The sequence below is a fragment of the Vigna angularis genome, chromosome 5 (assembly GCF_016808095.1).
Source record: "Vigna angularis cultivar LongXiaoDou No.4 chromosome 5, ASM1680809v1, whole genome shotgun sequence".
Taxonomy (NCBI): Eukaryota; Viridiplantae; Streptophyta; class Magnoliopsida; order Fabales; family Fabaceae; genus Vigna; species Vigna angularis.
The window spans coordinates 39,683,942-39,702,651 of NC_068974.1; the positions used below are offsets into that span (position 1 = coordinate 39,683,942).

Genomic DNA, 18,710 nt, shown 5'->3' on the forward strand with positions numbered 1-18,710 from the left:
AACATTACTCTAAGGAGTGTCTTTCGATGCTCTTTTTCAGGGTCGTTATCTTATCTTTGTTTATGTACAACACGGGACAAACTTGTAAATTTCTATCACAGCATAGTAAACAAGCTTTGAAACATGTTCTATATTATATACATATGTTTATATATATATATATATATATATATATATATATATATATATATATATATATATATATATATATATATATATATATATATAGATAACAATCATCTCTCTGGTAACTTCCAATAGGTCTATGTACTTTCATTACTCGATCCAACAAGGTTTGGATTTTTTTGCTCTGACTGGTTTTGAAGGAAACTAACACAGAAGGAAATGAGTTCTTATACTGTTTTATTCTCAACATTTTTATGCAGTGTGATGATGGGGAGAGCACCATGCAGTGATGAAAGTGGTTTGAAGAAGGGTCCTTGGACCCCAGAAGAGGATAATATATTGGTGGATTACATTCAGAAACATGGGCATGGAAGTTGGAGAGCACTTCCAAAACTTGCAGGATTGAACAGGTGTGGGAAAAGTTGTAGGCTAAGGTGGACAAACTATTTGAGACCTGATATCAAAAGAGGAAAGTTCTCTGAGGAAGAACAGCAACTCATCATCAATTTACATGCAGTTCTTGGCAATAAGTAAATTACTATTCATTTAGTCTCATTTGATGCATAATCAGAATGAAACATGCTTTGGTAGATCTATGTAACTATGTTTACCTTTTCATAGTACTTTACAGATAAACTGATGTTTTTTTGTCTGTGTGCGTTATTTCCATGGTTAGGTGGTCAGCTATAGCAGGTCATCTGCCAGGAAGGACTGATAATGAAATTAAGAATTTCTGGAACACTCATTTAAAGAAAAAGCTTCTGCAAATGGGGTTGGATCCAGTGACTCATCGTCCAAGATCAGATCAGCTTAATCTTCTATCCAGTCTTCAACAGTTGCTGACTGCTACAAACATTTTCACAAACACTTTGGACATTAATGCTCTAAGGCTGCAATCAGATGCTACAGAACTAGCCAAACTCCAATTGCTGCATAACATGCTTCAAGTCCTTGTGGCTAGTCCTGCCTCAAACTTGGACCTGCTCAATCCTTTTGGATCATCACTGCCAGATGAAATTTTGGGATTGGATCAGTCCAAGCTCCAAAACCTTTACAATAGTTCAACTGGTTTTCTTTCTCAGAATCAGTCAAACTTTTTTCAAAGCTTTGAAGCTCCTCCTCAGCAGCAAGCTCTACCAACTGGGTATAACCACATGAATGGAGGAAGCAACAGGAGTTGCATGAAATCTGAAAAGGTTGATGAACAACTCGATGTCCCTTATTCATTTTCAACAGCATTAGATTCTCTTCCAAATCTGGTTTCAGCCACACCCGAATGTTCAAGTGGCAAACAAATGGAAAACATGGTAAACCCAAATGAATTTTCTGACCCTTCTTCCACTTCAACCACCTTTGAAATGTTGGGAGATTTCATGTATGAGGAAGTAACTGATGCTTATTGGAAAGATCTCATAGAGTAAGTAACTTTTGTGTCACGATTTTTATATTATTGCACTATTCTTTTAGCTCCACTTGTGCTTATTTTATACTTTCTCTTCTAAATTCATTTATTATACTGATTTTTTCATACCTATTTGCAGCCAAGATTGTAACCTGTAGCAGACAACTGCGATAATAGGAATTATCATTGATCTCTGTGATCAACACATGGTGTTCATTTATAGAAATAGTTGTTTGGTTCCTATGAAATTGAAGATGGATTCATCTTTATACAAGGTTCCATTGTATCGTAGATAATAGGTTCATGCAGCATGCAGATTGTAATTTATTTTGTAGTATATATATATATATATATATATATATATATATATATATATATATATATATACCTTCTTTCTTGAACAATATTATGTGTGATGAATGCAAGAGTCATTATGCTTTGAATGGTTGAAAATGAAACAAATTTAAAGTCAGAAGTAAGGGTGGCAGATTGCTGTTTATGACGTGAGGCATCAACTTTTTCTTAAAGTCTTTTCTATTTGTATGATTATATTATCATGTGTTTACAAAACTATAAAAGAATTATATACTTTGCAAAAAATAATAATTAATATTTAAATGTTAAAATAAGTATTTAACTTAATTTTGTAAGTCTCTTGATTTCATATATTAATATTTAAAATTTTTAGTTCATTATAATTTTTGCATTGAATTTTATTGTTTCCCATATTTGCGAGAGGCGGAACAGTAAAACAGAGAAAAGAGGAAGAAGACGTATGATTCTGCATGAAACTCTTCTATTACTGTATATATTCAACCTAATATTATACGTAAGCTTAATCATCTTTTCATCTTTAATTAAGTTTTCCTCTAAGTCATCTAATTGCAATAAAGATAATAATTATAGCTAATTCTAATGGTTTCTTACATTTAAATTTAAAGTTACCTTTTCTAATCTCTTATTTGTTCAGTATTACCGCCATGAAACTCCACAATTAGAAAAGTTATCATTAATTCAAAAAAATCGTTTTAACTTTATTCCTGTTTCCGACTAATACCTTGAAATCTTTTAGAAAAATAATCACTTTATTTAATTCTCTAATGGTAATTACATTTTAATTAAAAATCTTTATCTTAATTATTGTTTTGAATTTCCACAACGACAAAAAATAATTAATTTTGTAGAAATAATTTTGTGATGATTTCATCTTTTTACTCTTATATAATTGTATTTTCATAAAAATATAATTTTTTTTCTTCCTAAACCTTCCAAAACAAAATCCAGATAAATCAAAGCTTCTTCATTCTAAATTACTTCAGGAAAAGGGTTACCTACCGGCGGAATATTACCGACGGGCTAACTATTCCGCCGGGCTTAACACACCTTTGGTGATGCTTTGGTGAAATAAATGACCGACGGGTCTTGACCGTCCGTAATATCTTCGATGATTTAGGCTCAAGATGAGAGTATTCCCTCTCACATTTTCATTTTGCACGAAAATCCTTATTCCCTCAACCCCTTCTCTGATTTCCCCAATCTCAGAATCCTCACACTCATCTTCTCCAAGGATCGTAGGTGGTTGCTGCCGGAGTTCACGTGCCTCCATTTTCTTTGATCAATTAGGGCGAAAGTCAGGTATTTCCTCTCACATTTTCATTTCGCACGAGAACCCTAATCCCTTCGTTTTGTGATTTCCCCAATCTGATAACCCTGGCAGTGATCTTCTGCAAGGGCCTTAGGTGTGGGTTGCCGGAGTTCGCCTCCCTCCATTGTGCTTCAACTGCGACGTCAGCTCGAGAACCGCCCTCGCAGTGATCTTCTCCAAGGGCAGTAGGTGTGGGTTGCCGGAGTTCACCTCCTCCATTGTGCTTCAACCGCGACGTCAGCTGGACAACCGCCATTGCAGTTCAATCTCCCCTCCGCAAGCTTCATTGGGCTTAATCTCACTTGCGGTTTACAGACTCCCGCTGTCGAGACTTCACTCGCGAGGTAACATCATGGCATGGGGTCATCCACTTACTTACTCTTTTGCATAATTGACAAAGAGCGGAATAATTTAATGTTACATGCCCATGGTCAACTTTGTTTATTTTAGAACTTCTGTTTGTTGTTTGGTACCGTGATTCCTGTGCTTCCAAGGGTCAATTCAGTAACATTGCAGTGTATGCGGTCTTATATGAGCCCCATCTGTTTCATCGTAGGCCACACCTTTTCAATTTGGTCATGGAAATTAAATTTCCAACTCCTTCCATGTTGTGAGAAGAAAGATGGTGTCTTGAAGTAATGATAATATTGTCAAATGTTGCAGAGACTTGTGTCATAAACGCTCACTGCTCAACTAAGAAATAGAGACTGTTGAACAGTCGTTAGTTGTGTGTGCAATACTGTGTCAGATACATTTCTATATCACATAGTGTAAACATAATCACTTCCGATGTTTTCAGTTACGTTGTTGTGGTTTGTATGTTAGTATATGGTAATGTTACTTTCATTTTTTCTATTCTCAAAACAACAAATGATGAAATGTGATGATGATGATGATGTGAATCTTGCTTCTCCCTTCACAACAAAAGTCAAGGCATGATTATTGATTTGGTGTGAATTGTGAAATATAAGAAGGGGAGAAAGGGTAGCTAACAATTGTAGTTCCCAAAAAGATCAGAGTAAACTCCAAAGTTTTATCAGATGAGTCTTGCAGAGAGCTGAGAGATTTTGCTTGAGAAGCAAGTGATTTTGCTTCACTAGCACAAGTTTCACCTTCTTTTGACACCTCACTAGGTGCTCTTATAGTAGTCTGTTTTCCACTCCCTTTCACCCTTAAGCCAAGCCAAAGCCTAAGCCTTCTTTCTTACAAGCAATCTAAAAGCATTGCACAATATATGGTGATCGACTAGTGCAAAATGAAAGCACCCATTTTGGGTCTCAAAACACCTGCAACATCCTCATAATTTTTCCGATATTTCTTTCATATTAAAATATGGATTTTCATATCTAGACTGCTGAGCCATTGTCTTTTAGTGATGCTTTAATTTCATTGCCATATACGGAAGAAAGATATCAATGGCAGGGTGACAGTTATTATGCATATAAAGCTGGAGCAGCAGAAAAAAAAATACAAAAATAAACATTAGCCTCTGCTGCAGCAAATATAATACTTCACTGTAGCAGTAGTATTTATTGACTTAGTTAAATGGATATATTAATATATTATTACTCTTGTTAGAGTCAACTTTGCAGGAGTTAGTTGTTGGGAAAAAGACAAATTTCTTCATCAATATCCAAAATTTGGGCCATTTCTTTAGAAGCATTAAATTTGGGTGTTCTTCATTTTCTGTTGCATATTTTTCCACATAACAGGTTCTAGTTTGAATGTTTTTGGTTATGAATGTCTTTGGTTTTGAATCTGAAAAAGGGAACATTTGCAAAGTCTAGAATTTATTCAGATTCAATTTAGCAGTATTGAGAATAAGTGGATGAATTTTGATTTAAAATATCTATATTTTAGATTTAAAATATTTACTACATATGAAAGTAAACATTAACTATCACCTCAAAGTTACACATCGCATTTAATTATTATCCGCTTGGGGTTAAAGTTACACAATCCACTTTTGTTGTCCTTTTTAGCATATCTCTTTAATCACTCCAACCTCACTTTCATGTACGTTTGGAAAATATATCAAAATAGTCTGCCACTCCTCAAATTCCACCTTTTAAAAATCACATTAAATCAATTAACGCACTTCTTTAAGATTCAATAATTGACATCAACAAAAATTAGTTAACACACTCAAATATTATAAACTATGTATAAGTTATGATTGGGTTTTACCAACTGGTTTTTCAGTGATTTATCAGTTTCAAATCTACATGGACAGAATGTACGTGAAGTTGGTATAGTAGTTTAGTTAGTGTAGATGCACATTGACAAGGCAATGCAGTAGCCAGTAGCTCCTTTAAGTAGGGGAATGGGTTGAAAGATAGAGATAGAGAAAGAGAGAGAGAGAGAGAGAGAGTGAGGTTGTAATACAAAAGGCACTATCATTGGTTTATGGACAAGTTTTTCTTGTATAGAAAGGAGTCTAAAACTGTTCCTAGTTACTTAGCTGGGCCATTAATACTTTGTGGGTCCAAAAGATTCAACTAAGAACAAAATAGATGACATAATGTGATAGTAATATCATAATACACCACTTTGCTTTGCTTTCTCTTCATTGGTATTCGAATATGATATCTTTCTTTTTTCGTTCTCTTTCATTATAATAATCACTTTATCCCATAAGGGCCCGTTCCAAAAACCTTTCCTAAGGCTTTTCCACTTTCTGCTTCCAACATTTGAAGAAGATCCCAATTATTTTGATACAATCTCTTTTTTCTTTTCTCTGAGGTGACTTTTGGATTTTTATTTCAATTTTCTCTTTGGAAGCAAAAACTAATGTACATTGGGGCATGTGCCAGTTTGATGACATGATATTTTTATCTGGAGATGTAATGGCATAATGGGTATGTATGATCTATTAGGTGAATTATTTAAACAAGATAGTTGATGCTTAATCTCTTTACTTTTGGGGGTTCCTTTTGGAGTGTATACCAGTTATTATAGACAATGATGAATGATCAAAAAGTTGCATAATTTCCACATCAACGTTATTTTTCTGATGTGTATGATGATAAGAACATTTCCAGTACTCATACCTCAGTGTGTGTGTGTGTGTGTATGTGTATATATACATACATATTACTGCACATGCATGCATTTGGTGTACTTCTTCTGCAACTATTATTCTAAATCAGTATTCTGTGGAAACCTGTTGTTCTTCAAACGAACTGGAACACTTATTTACAATTTTTTTCTCAATGGAAGATGATTAATTTGAAGCTTATTCATGTGAGTGATAAACTTTTTTACACCGGTGGGTAGAACTACACTGACAGTAAATACCTACTACTCCTGAGTGACCAAACCAACATTTTTTTTCAACTTTTCTTCCATTAAGTGCAGATTTAATAAAGCTGAGTGTATTTCGATTTCATTTAATGTATCTTCACACTCTCTACCTTGAAAGTGCACTGCCAATTCCTGAGTGCACTTGCTTATTAGTCAGTATCTTCACACTCTCTACCTTGAAAGTGCTCACTAAATGTAAGTATTTATGGCCCATGCTTTATGTTATGATCCTATATATAGAACTTATGCATATCTTCCGTGGTTCATTTTTATTGATTGGAGCATAAGTGATACAAGATGGTGTCCACTATCTTACGATGAAATGGCAAGGAAAATTTTGTTTTAATTTATGGTTACATTGATGATGTTAAGAAAATGCTTTAGGAAATTATCATAAAAATATACTTTAGTTTATGTGATAAATGCTTTCCTTTTAGTTGATGTCATTACCAATAAGTGCACCTTATCATTTTCCTTTTAGTTGATGTTACATTTTTATCATGTGCAATTTAAATCTATTTAAGATTTAAAATTATGTGTGCTCATGTTTGAATGTTAGTTATTATGTGTGCTCATGTTTGAATGTTGCAGTGCTCATGTTTGAATGTTGCAGTGCTTAGATGATTGCTTGATTCCACCTTCTACATACTAAGTGAGCATCATATGTTTTCATCTTATTCTTGCAGAGACACACCATTTTTCTTTTATCTTTTTGAATTAATTATGTCATTTTAGAGGGAAAGATTCATTATTCACCATAATTCTTATTCTATTTGTTTGTGGTTATTGCATGTCTATGTTATGGATTCTGCTAAACATTCTCTTGTTTATTGTTATTTTTTTTTTATGATTTCATGTTTATTACTACGAGAAAATCTTTATATGGAAATACTTTTAGAAACAAAAAATAATCCATCGTTGAAGTTATTATCTAAGGGAACAATTTTGATGTTAATTTATAAAACTAAAAGTTATTAGTTATTAAAATAGTCAATTATTATGAATGAAAATTTATAATTAATTTGATTTTTTTTTGCAGGTATTTTCTATTAAACTTGAGTCCACCCCATATTGCTATGCTGTCGACCCAGTATTTCTGAACTAGTTTTCCAAGTAAAGTTTGTTCAAGTTCTGGATCAATTAATATATATGCAAGAAATGATCGACAGTGTTATTCGTCGACATTCTGAACAAGAAGATAGTTCTGATGAAGAGTCTCCTAATGAAATCACTCAAAGGTTTTACAACTTATTGGCAGATGCAAACGAACCTGTATTTGATGGGTCATCAGAGTCAAAATTGTCAGTTTGCATTAAACTCATGGCTTGTAAATCTAATTGGAACGTTCCCAATCAAGCAATGGACTTCATTTCAAAATTGATTTCAGAGCTAACACCAGTAAACAATTATTTGCCGAAGAATTATTATGAAGCCAAACAATGTGTTTCAAAGCTAGGATTGGAAGCAAAAAAGATTGATTGTTGTCTCAATGGATGTATGCTTTTCTATGATAACGACAATGGCAAGAATGATGCATCCTTGGTCCAATGTAAATTTTGTGGCCAGCCTCGATTTCAGACAATACATCCTGAACGGAGGCAAAAAAAACCAATTCCATTCAAGTACATGTTCTACTTGCCTATCATTCCTAGATTACAAAGAATGTTCGCTTCAATGCAAACAGCTGAACACATGACATGGCATGATGGTAAAAAAACTGAAGGAGTGTTGCGTCATCCTTCTGACGGTGAAGCTTGGAAGCACTTCAATCGTAAACATCCATCCTTTGCTAGTGATGCGCGTAATGTGCGACTTGGTCTATGTTCAGATGGGTTTACGCCATACATTCAGGCTTCTACATCACCATATTCATGTTGCCCGGTAATTGTGACCCCATACAATCTTCCTCCTGAGATGTGTATGACAAAGCCTTACATGTTTTTAACGTGTATAATACCAGGTTCATCTAATCCCAAGGCATCCGTTGATGTTTATTTGGAGCCTTTGATTGATGATTTAAAGAAGCTATGGAGTGGTATTTGGACGTACGATGTGTCAAAGAAGCAAAATTTCCTTATGAGAGCAGCTTTGATGTGGACAATTAATGGCTTTCCTGCATATGGCATGTTATCTGGTTGGAGCACGCATGGTCGATTAGCTTGTCCGCATTGCATGGAACACACGAAATCATTCTCATTGAGTTATGGTCGGAAAAATAGTTGGTTTGACTGTCATCGAAGGTTCTTGCGCATGGATCACATGTTCAGGAAGAACAAAAAAGCTTTTCGCAAAGGCGAACTTGAAACAGATTTGCCACCGCCTAGACTTAATCCTTCTCAAGTGTGGAGAAGAGTAAAACATTTTCCAAAAGTCACTGAAAGTGGTATTAATAGGATAGAAGGGTTTGGAGAGTGGCATAACTGGACAAAAAGAAGCATCTTTTGGGATCTTCCGTATTGGAAGGATAACTTGCTCAGACATAACCTGGATGTCATGCATATAGAAAAGAATTTCTTTGACAACATCTTTAACACGGTTATGAATGTTAGTGGCAAAACAAAAGATAATGAAAATGCAAGAAAAGATTTATCTTTATATTGTGCTAGAAGAGACTTACAGTTGAAGCCTCAACATAATGGCAGGTTGGTGAAGCCAAAGGCGAATTTCTCCGTATCAAAAGACGAGGCTAGAATAATTTGTCAATGGGTAAAGAAGCTTAAAATGCCAGATGGCTATTCTTCAAACTTGGCTAGATGTGTTAATATTGATAAGGTTAGTATTCAAGGTTTGAAGAGTCATGATTGTCATGTATTTATGGAGACTTTAGTCCCGGTTGCGTTTAGCTGTTTGCCAATCCACGTATTAAATCCAATCATAGAAATCAGTCATTTTTTCAAGGATTTGTGCGCCACAACGCTCAAGGCAGATTCACTGAGAAAGTTGGAGGAAAATATTCCATTTATTCTTTGCAAATTGGAAAGAATATTTCCTCCTGCATTTTTTGATTTAATGGAACATCTTCCAATTCATCTTGCATATGAAGCATGGCTTGGTGGGCCAGTGCAATATAGGTGGATGTATCCGTTTGAAAGGTTTATGGGGCAATCAAAACGTTCAGTGAAAAATAAAGCTAGAGTGGAAGGATCGATATGTGCAACTTACTTATATCGTGAGACAACATATTTTTGTTCACATTATTTCAAAAACTTTATGTTGTTGCCAAACAATGTTAGGAATGAAACACAATGCCAAACTGGTACATGTCAATCAACATTGTCAATATTTCAACAAGTGGGTCGTCCCGTGGGAAAGAAGTTCACTTATTGGTTAACTGATGCTGAATTCAACTCTGCTCACGTCCACGTGTTAATTAATTGCATCGAAGTTAAGGTCTACCTTGAGTATGTTCTAAACCTAAACTTATTGTCAATCCTCAAATTGTTATAGTCTTTAACTGTGTTCATATTTAACAGCTCATTTCTTATGGCAATGCAAGTCCCAGAAGGAAGTAGTTCTAGTTTAATACACTCGGAGTTTCCACAGTGGTTCAAATATCAAGTATGTCTATGTTTTCGTAATCATGAACACATCAATTGGTTTAACACTTGTAACTTAATATTTCTTCACGTATTTGTAGGTTCATAACCAAGCATTAAGTCCCATAATTCAAGATCTAAGAGATTTGTCAAATTGGCCCATGAGATGTGTTAAAGAATGGCACACATATTTTGTCAATGGGTACAAGTTCCACACAAATGCATGGTCCAAAGGAAGGAAGACAACTAATTGTGGTGTGTTTGTGAAGAGACTTACTGAGGGTGGTTATGATGATTTCTATGGGATTATTCAAAAAATTTATGAGCTGGAGTACAATAGTTCATCTACTCCAAAGAGAGTAGTTGTTTTTTATTGTGAATGGTTTGATCCTTCTAGGAATGGAACAAGAGTGGATCCTAGGTATAATATTGTTGAAATTCAAATGACTTCACGATACTGCCCATTTGATCCATTCATTCTAGCACACAATGTTAGACAAGTTTATTACGTTCCATATCCAAATTTTCATACCATTGACAAATGTGGTTGGTGTGTTGCTATACAAACAAAGCCTAGAGGTCGAATTGAGTCAAATGATGTTCAAGAGGAAATCCCTTACCAAGTTCATGAAATGGAACATGAAAATGAAATTATTGAAGTTGAAGGTATATTTGCATTGCATGACTTTGATGGTGACGATGAAGAGTTGGAGGGACAAAACCAAGAACATGAAGAAGGAGAAGAAGAAGAGGATGAAGAAGACAACGACGAAGATGAAGAAGAATTTGAAGACGATGAAGAAGACAACGATGAAGATGATGATGATTCTTTGCATTATGATGATCATAGTGACGGTTCCAACAATGATGACAATAACGATGATGACGACGATTAAGACAATTGTATTAGAACAACCCTTGTGTTATGATGCATGTCATTCGTATGGTAGAAATCTTTATTCATTTTTTATCAATTTTTCCATAACATCATGTATTTTGAAATTGATATATATGTATCTATGTATGTGTGTGTTTTATAATTTTACAGGCAGCAGAGCTGGGACATGTTGTTCATGTTGATGAGGTGTTTACACAAACTCATCTCCGGAAGGGGACTAACACATACGTTGATGAAAGGTCTCGCAAGACCATTGTAAGTAGTTTGGCGTAACAATATTCAATGTTGTACTCTTTATTTTAGTTTCACACTTTGAAATTAAAGTTATTGACGTTTTCTATCTTATTTAACAGGAAGATTTTTCTACTAGACTTACACAGGCGAGATCGAAGGTGGGATTTACTCCTGATGCTGCCTCAAGAACAAATGCAAATGAGGGTATCATGAGGACCCAATGATGGGTTGATGTCGTCGAGGGGAAGAAGAAAGGAATAGTTTATGGGGCAGGACAACTTGCCTCAAATTACAGTGCTATAAGAGGAGGGATACAGTTATGACTAGATTGGAGATTCATACCTTAGGAAGGAGTATCCGCCCCATCATCTTTCCACCAGCCACAGTCATTGACACAGCCCATGCAACCCACTCCAGTGCAACCACCTATCAAGCAACAGCCTACTCTAGTGCAACCACATGTCCAACAACAACTGCCTCAGCAACAAGATGATTCTGATGATTATACTAACTATTAGGAGTTGATGAACTTTTAAAACTTAGTTGCTTAGTTTAAAAACTTTTGAGTTTTGACGTTTATTAGTATTAACAACTACTTTTATGGTATTAATAGTCAATAAACTTTTAAAACTTAGTTGCTTAGTTTAAAAACATTTGTGTTTTGAGGTTTATTACTGTTAACCACTACTTCTATGGTATTAATGATATAGATTTGATGTTTGATGTTTGATGATATTGATTGCATTTTGTAAAACAAATATTGAATACATCGATGAATGATGATATTGATTGGCAGGTGTATTGTGATGGGTAAGTAGTGTACAAATAGCAGTGCAACCTGCAGTTTATGAAACAAATGTTGAGTGCATTGATGTATAATGATATTGATTGGCAGGTGTATTGTGGTAGGTAGGCAGTGTATGAAACAAATGTTGAGTGCATTGATGTATAGTGATATTGATTGGCAGGTGTATTGTGGTGGGTATGTAGTGTATAACAGGCTTTGTAACCTGCACTGTGTTACCGACGACCTAATTGTCGGTCATAGTCATTATGTCTCCAAATTACCGACAATCAGAAAGTACTTACCGAAGGTCACTATTTGTTGGTATTTATCGAGGGTCACAAGCCCTCGATATTTATCGACGACTTTTTTTGAAGGCTAGTATTCGTCGGTAATTATCGATGGACAAAAGTCTACGGTAACTGTCTAAAATCGTCAGTAATGATCGATGGTTAGTGCCCTTCAAAAAAGATCGTCGGTATATATTGAGGACTTCTTTCGTCGGTAACATCCGTCAGTAAAACTACCAACGAACACTTTCCGTCGACAAATATTTCCAACAAACTGTTTACCGTGAGATAAATAGTTTATTTTCGACGAATGTCGTCGGTAATTAATTCACAATTTGTCTCCAAAATGTAAAAATTCATAATTAATTCAAGAATTTTTTTTCAATAACTCCACATGTCAAAGTTTTCATAAGACATTATGTTTTTAAAGAAAATTATTAACTTTGATATAATAATCTTGAAATAGGACAAAAAAAATAATTAATATTTACCTACAAAAGTATTACGCTAATTACCAATAAAAATAAAAAGAAAAAATTCGAAATATTTATTGACAAAAAAAAATATATATATATATATATATAGATATATATATATATATATATATAAAAGTAATTATTAACGAATATTTATAAATAAAAAGTCACCGTATACAGTAGAGGGAGGAGACGAAAGAGAATTAGTGTACTATAACTATTAAAAAAGAAGAAATAGACAAATTAAAGCTCTCTCCTTTGAATTTTCACCATATGGTAAGTATCATATCACCAAAATTTGAAGAATAAATTAATGATGTTGACTCACCTTGTAATTATGATTAATCAAACTTAACCTTGATAAGTTTTTAATAAGTTTTATTAAATTAAGTGTTAGAAAACTTTTAGACTCCAACTGGTGGGTCAATTTAATCATATTTAGTAAAAAATTAAACAACTAACCAAAAGCCAATTTTCTAAAAATTTTGTAAATGAATCCTATTAGTGATTTTTTATGCTCTTATGTTATTTTTCATTAATTAAGATTTGTTACAGGTGCTTGAGTTAAAACTAAGATTTTAAAATCCTTTATTTATCAAAGTCATCTTTATTGATTTTGTAATAAAATTTTAAAATTTGACTTTTTTTAGTTAAAAATTTAATCTCTATACTATAAATACTCTAATTTGGTTTTATTCACTTTAATTTTGATTTAAACAATTGTTTTATATGATTTTCATTAAGAATTTGTAAAGGACACTTGAATAAATAGAGTATTTGATTTCGAAACCTTTAATTTTATTTTTTATTTATTTTAATTAGAGAAGTGATATACGTGCATTTCATTACATTTTCTTATTTATCTAAGGAAAAACTTCAGGGACTGAAATGAGTAACAGCAAAGGCAACCCCATCCAACACATGTTAGAGTGGAAACACCAAATTCTATAAAGGTAAATGTATTGCTAAATTTACAAGTTTCTGAAGAAAAAACTAATTACAAGTTGAATGTATGATAAAGAAATGGAAATAACATAAAAACAAAATCCAAATATCAAACTTTCTGAACTTTCATTTGAAATTTGAATCTGGGATGATGTAAAAATACAATCCAACTTGTCATTTCTCTCTTCAAATCTAGATTGGATGACAAGAGGAACAGAAATGAAAGGTATTGGACTCGAACGAAATTGAGTGTTGAAAATAACAGAAAGAATAATATGCATAGCACATAATTTCCCACTATCATGGATAACCACAATCCAAAAGAAGAAATAGCGAAAAATCCTAAACAATATTACAAGCCTGGTGATCCAATAAAAAATCTATACTGAGAAGCAAAAATCATACAAACATGATCAAACAACTGAATCCCATACCATAGTTGAACAGTGTTCTATTTCTGGTTGGCAGCACCCTTTTTCTTTAACAGGCTTCCAAACTTGCCAAGTAAAGGCTTTTTCTTCTTCTTGGATTGTTGTTGTTGTTGTTTTGGTGGTGGGCTTCCACCTTCATCAATGTTCTCTGTCACTGAATTTCCATTTATCTTATCAAAACTCTCACCACCTTCTTCTACCTTTGAGTTAACTTCCTCTTCAAATGATTCAGGCTCTGCTTCTCTCTCTGGAGAGAACTCCTTTTTCTCTATCTTGCAGCTCTCCCACATTTTAAATTCACCTTCTACTGAATCCTCCTTCTCTTTCGTCTCATCTTCTTCCTTCACTTTTTCACTCACTACTTCCTCAGGTTTGGGAGATGCAATATTTTCAGCTTTGTCTATGCTTTCTTCTGGTATGTTTTGTTTGAGTTCCTCCTGATTCACTGAGAGCTCTACCTTTGAAATGTCCTCTTTTACATGGCCATTCCCTTCAGAAAATTCAACTACTTTAGGAAGCAAATCATAGTCTTTCTCACTGTCTGTAAGATCCCCGTTTTCCTCAGTGTGGTTTATGGTTGTAGCTTCTTCCAACAACTTAGATAACTCCTCCACCTTCTTCATTGATTCAGATTCCCTCATCCGAAGTTCATCATTTTCTTCAAACATACTCTGCAACTCATTCTCTTTATCCAATAAATTCTCCTTCAGTTTCATGTTCTCAGCTGTTGCTTCCTTAAGAGCTTCCTGCAGTTGAATTGCCTCAGCCTCAACTTCCTTCAGATTTTCCTTCAACTGGGCTTCTTCCTCCCTGTTTATATTAGCTTCTTCCTCGGTTTCTTTAAGCAAATAAAGCAATCTTTTTATTTCTTTTTCCAGAGATACCTTCTCTTCTTCGTTTTTCTTTATGCAGCTTACTAGATGATGCTCTCTCTGCTCCCACTCAACCTTGGAGTTCTCAAAGACACTCTTTGAATTTTCAATGCTACATACAAGAACATCGATCTCATGTCGTGCCTCATCAAGCAGGGACTCGTATTTTTCATTAGTGGCTTTTAATACTAGCTTCAAATCTTCAATCTGAGCCTCATAGCTTTCACGTTCAGCTTGGATGTTTAGTAGATTTTCCTTGGCTTCTCTGGCTTCTGTAGATACTTCATGTAATGCAGAAGCTAAGCTTTCCATTGCCTTTTTACTCTTTTCTTCTTCATCCCTAGAATTTTCCAACTCACTGATAAGTTTGTTTTTCTCTTCTAATAAGGTCTGTACACTAGAAGCAGCAAGTTTTTCATCGTTCAAAGCCTGAGCTTTCTCTTCCTTAACCTTCTCAATTTCAGATTTCAGAGCCTCAACTTCCTTTGACTTCTCAAGACTTTCTTCCTTGGCCGTACGAAGTTGACGTTCTGAATCCTCAACATCAGCTCTGTGTCTCCCAATTGTCATTTCTAGTAACCCCACCTTCTCTTTAAGAGTTGTAACTTCAGATTCTGCTTCATGCAACAAATCATTGCTTCCTTCTAGCTGTTTCATTACAGATTCCAAAGACTCTGATGCAGATCTCTCCAGTCTGTTTGCTTCTTCAATTCTCATTTCCAGTTCCTCAACCTTCTTATGCCACTCCTCTAGCAGGCTACGGGAATAAGACTCCGCCATTTTTGAAGCTTCAAGCTCCACATTAAGGTGTTCAATAAAACCTTCTTTCTCTGACAACTTATCAGCGTAACCCTTTGCTTTTTCAAGTTCTTCATTGAGAGCCTCTATCTCGGTTTTCAGTTTCAATATAACCTGATTTTCACCAGCCTGTGTTTCCAGTTTTGCATCTAGTAAGGCCTTCAATCGCAACAATTCAGCTGATAAAAACTCTGCTTTCTCTGCCTGAATCTCGGCAATTTTAGTTGCATCATCGGCATGATTCAATGCCTGGTTCTTTGCATCACAAGTCATGGCAAGTTCTTGTTTAACCCGCTGAAGCTCCTGCGTGGTGGAGAGAAGAGCAGCCATGTCCAAAGCATGTTGGTTCCTTACACTTTCAATCTCCTTCTTCCATTCTTCTTCCTTCTTCTTCACAGTTTCAATACCGGCCTGCTCCAATTCCACAGCTCGGAACCTCTCAATCTCAGAATTCTCCTCGGCGCGTTTTTGAACCACCAATGCTTCCCTGAGTTTGTCATTTGCTTCTTCAGCCACCCTCTGTGCTTCTTTCAACTCATCAATTGCTTTTAGCTTCTCCTTCTCAGCCTGAATGAGCAGCTCCTTTGCTTTCTTTAGGTCTTCTTGAGCAAGATTCAATTGGTTCTGCAACAACTCTGAACCCTTTGCAGCTCTAGGGGGTTGTTTCTGACAAACCAAGAATACAAAGGAACAGATCAGAATGCAGATACTCTTAAAAGGAAAGCCATGTATTAACATCAACCATTTAGTAATATAGAAAATTATGACCGAAATCTCAAAGAAAGAGGGGACCATAACTGCAATCTGTAACTTACATCAGGTGGGGTGGCGGAAGGTCTTGGTGATTTGCGCTCAATCGTTGGCTTTGAATTAACAGATCGTGGAGATCGTTCCACAGAAAGTCGCGAATTTTGCAAGGGGGATTGTGACTCGGATTCTGATTTGGACACTACTTTGCTAGCTTTATTGATTCTAGTAGTTCCCATTGATCCTTTGCTGGGATTTTCAGATAGATTGGGTCTGCAAATTCATAACGAAAACACTAGATCAATAATGGTTTTAATGGAACATACAGTGCAAGATAAAATAAGCAAAATGATGTGGGTGCATCCAATCAGATAGATGGATCTAACTATCTACAACACTATAAAGCAACTCTTACGCCAAATTGAGCATCAAGAATCAGTACCAGGCCAAACTCAATGAAAAACAAACAAAAATTAGGGCGAGAACAGAAGATAGAGACACAAACAATGATGTATAATAACCCCGAACCAACACAATTATACAAAATGAAGCCAAAATAAGAAGCAACTACGAAAAAGAAGCCAAACCCAACTTCGAACTGCAGACAGAGTTCATAGAGAAACACCGAAATTCCATCAGATGAATGAACACTCGCAAAAATGAAACTTAGACAACAAAAAATGGAGAAAACCCCATAATTGGAAGTTATAATAACCAGATCAAACCTCATCAAGCAGCCAGCAATCACACTTCACAAAAAAAAAAACACAGCCCTGAAAACCAAAGCCAGATCAAACCTCATCAACCCAGAGAGTTTGACTCACCTAGATTTTGAAGCCATGGTGGCGGAAGTTGTGTGAGTAAGAAGAAAATGCAAAAAGGCGATGCTTTTGCAGAGTTAAAAATGGTAGAGTTCTGACATTGTACGAAAGAAGAAAAAGAAGAAATAGTATTGGATTTGATTTGCTTGAGTTGAAGATTTTGAGTTTGTGAGGAAAAGATGCAGAGGGAATTTACAGAGCAGAAACCAAATAATTTGAGCTGGTTCTCTTTTTAGTACAGAGTGTACTCACACACTCTGTTTTCTCTCTCTCTCTCTCTTTCTCTCTCACATTCATTCATTTATTGTTAACCGTTTTTTCCTCTCTGGTCTCGTCTTTCTGATGTGGGATGCAGTGATCGAAGGTACAAAAGTAACTCTGTTACTGTTATTGCCATTGCTACTGTTACCATTATAGACTCTCTTTATCAGTAACTTTTTCAGAGGTAAACCAAACAGAACAACTCTGCTATACCTTTTTCCATCACTCACTTTTTTTCATTACAATTTTAAAATAATTCCTGAAATTGAAAATTGTGTTTTTTTTTCTCAATCAATTAATGAAGATTATTATTTTTTGTACTTAACTTTGAGATTACAAAAAACTATAATAGTAAGAAAAACTTAGTCTATTGTGATGGCAAACATGACAGAGATCATAATGTTTTGTTAGCTCTTATGGGTTTTATTTATGGATCTCCATCAATGATGGAAGAATATTATTAGCATATTAAATGTGGATTCTATTTTGTTCCACTCAACCAAGGTTTTTAGTTTATCTTACTTTATTAAAAGGTAATAAATTAAATTTCACATTAAAAGGGTAATTTTTCACTATTTAAGAACTTATTTTTCTTCTTTTAAATTTGACTTTTGACCAACATAAATAATGCTTTCTTTTTAATGAACATGTATATAGTATTACATTTTCTCTAGGTTATTATAACTATTTTTTCTATTTTTATTAAATTAAAGACATAATTGGAAAAAAAAATTGTCAAAAATCTTATCATTAAAAAGGGAACATAATGAGTACCATCTTTTGAATATGATAATATATTGAATGTAGGTATAAGTGATAAATAAGTTAAGAGAAGTAGGTACTTTAAAATAGGTAATCATAATAACATCAAATTATAATTTAATAACTGTATTAATAAAAAATTTATTGAGAATATAATTTGATTATTTTTTATGTAATTAAAATTAAAGTTGGCATGAGATCAACTTTGGAATGGAGGGTAAGAAACTGACTAGCAACCAAGAATCCTTTATCTGTCTATCTTGTGGATGAGGCAAAACTCATTTCAATTTCTAATTTTTTAAAAATAAAAAAATTAGGTACAACTTTAAATTGAATCAGTGATGCTAACTTCACTCCACATATTTATATATCCAATTGG

General features: G+C 34.4%; 3 protein-coding genes across 7 annotated transcripts; 2 read left to right on the plus strand and 1 right to left on the minus strand.

Moving 5' to 3' along the window:
* The first annotated feature begins 266 nt into the window (after positions 1-266).
* On the plus strand, positions 267-1,832 carry LOC108339491 (transcription factor MYB53). Its single transcript, XM_017576619.2, has 4 exons — positions 267-293; positions 387-656; positions 803-1,543; positions 1,668-1,832. The coding sequence occupies exons 2-4, from the start codon at positions 391-393 to the stop codon at positions 1,684-1,686; spliced, it is 1,026 nt and encodes a 341-aa protein (XP_017432108.2). The 5' UTR covers positions 267-293; positions 387-390; the 3' UTR covers positions 1,687-1,832.
* A 971-nt stretch (positions 1,833-2,803) lies between these two features.
* On the plus strand, positions 2,804-11,853 carry LOC108340413 (uncharacterized). 5 transcript variants are annotated; one of them, XM_017577784.2, is made up of 8 exons: positions 2,804-3,163; positions 3,246-3,517; positions 7,068-7,128; positions 7,516-9,877; positions 9,950-10,034; positions 10,114-10,958; positions 11,061-11,165; positions 11,264-11,853. In XM_017577784.2, the coding sequence occupies exons 4-6, from the start codon at positions 7,626-7,628 to the stop codon at positions 10,906-10,908; spliced, it is 3,132 nt and encodes a 1,043-aa protein (XP_017433273.1). In that variant the 5' UTR covers positions 2,804-3,163; positions 3,246-3,517; positions 7,068-7,128; positions 7,516-7,625; the 3' UTR covers positions 10,909-10,958; positions 11,061-11,165; positions 11,264-11,853. The 5 variants fall into 5 exon arrangements, with proteins under 5 accessions (XP_017433273.1, XP_052733642.1, XP_017433272.1 ...); XM_052877682.1 differs by lacking the exon at positions 7,068-7,128 and having other exon boundaries at positions 3,260-3,517; XM_017577783.2 differs by lacking the exon at positions 7,068-7,128 and having other exon boundaries at positions 3,268-3,517.
* A 2,045-nt stretch (positions 11,854-13,898) lies between these two features.
* LOC108340595 (WEB family protein At3g02930, chloroplastic) lies at positions 13,899-17,635 on the minus strand. The gene is made up of 3 exons (XM_017578081.2): positions 17,312-17,635; positions 16,556-16,760; positions 13,899-16,406 (listed from the first exon to the last, which is right to left on the minus strand). Exons 1-3 carry the CDS (start codon positions 17,326-17,328, stop codon positions 14,091-14,093), a joined length of 2,538 nt encoding a protein of 845 aa, XP_017433570.1. The 5' UTR covers positions 17,329-17,635; the 3' UTR covers positions 13,899-14,090.
* Positions 17,636-18,710: the final 1,075 nt, after the last annotated feature.

Excerpts from the sequence above, each read along its gene's own strand:
- LOC108340413 (XM_017577784.2), top strand. The coding sequence starts at position 7,626 with ATGCAAGAAATGATCGACAGTGTTATTCGTCGACATTCTGAACAAGAA. Across the intron at positions 9,878-9,949 it reads GAAGTTAAGGTCTACCTTGA|CTCATTTCTTATGGCAATGC; the intron begins GTATGTTCTAAA and ends CATATTTAACAG. Across the intron at positions 10,035-10,113 it reads CACAGTGGTTCAAATATCAA|GTTCATAACCAAGCATTAAG; the intron begins GTATGTCTATGT and ends ACGTATTTGTAG.
- LOC108339491 (XM_017576619.2), top strand. The coding sequence starts at position 391 with ATGATGGGGAGAGCACCATGCAGTGATGAAAGTGGTTTGAAGAAGGGT. Across the intron at positions 657-802 it reads CATGCAGTTCTTGGCAATAA|GTGGTCAGCTATAGCAGGTC; the intron begins GTAAATTACTAT and ends TTCCATGGTTAG.
- LOC108340595 (XM_017578081.2), bottom strand. Across the intron at positions 16,407-16,555 it reads CTTCCGCCACCCCACCTGAT|AAACAACCCCCTAGAGCTGC; the intron begins GTAAGTTACAGA and ends TTGGTTTGTCAG.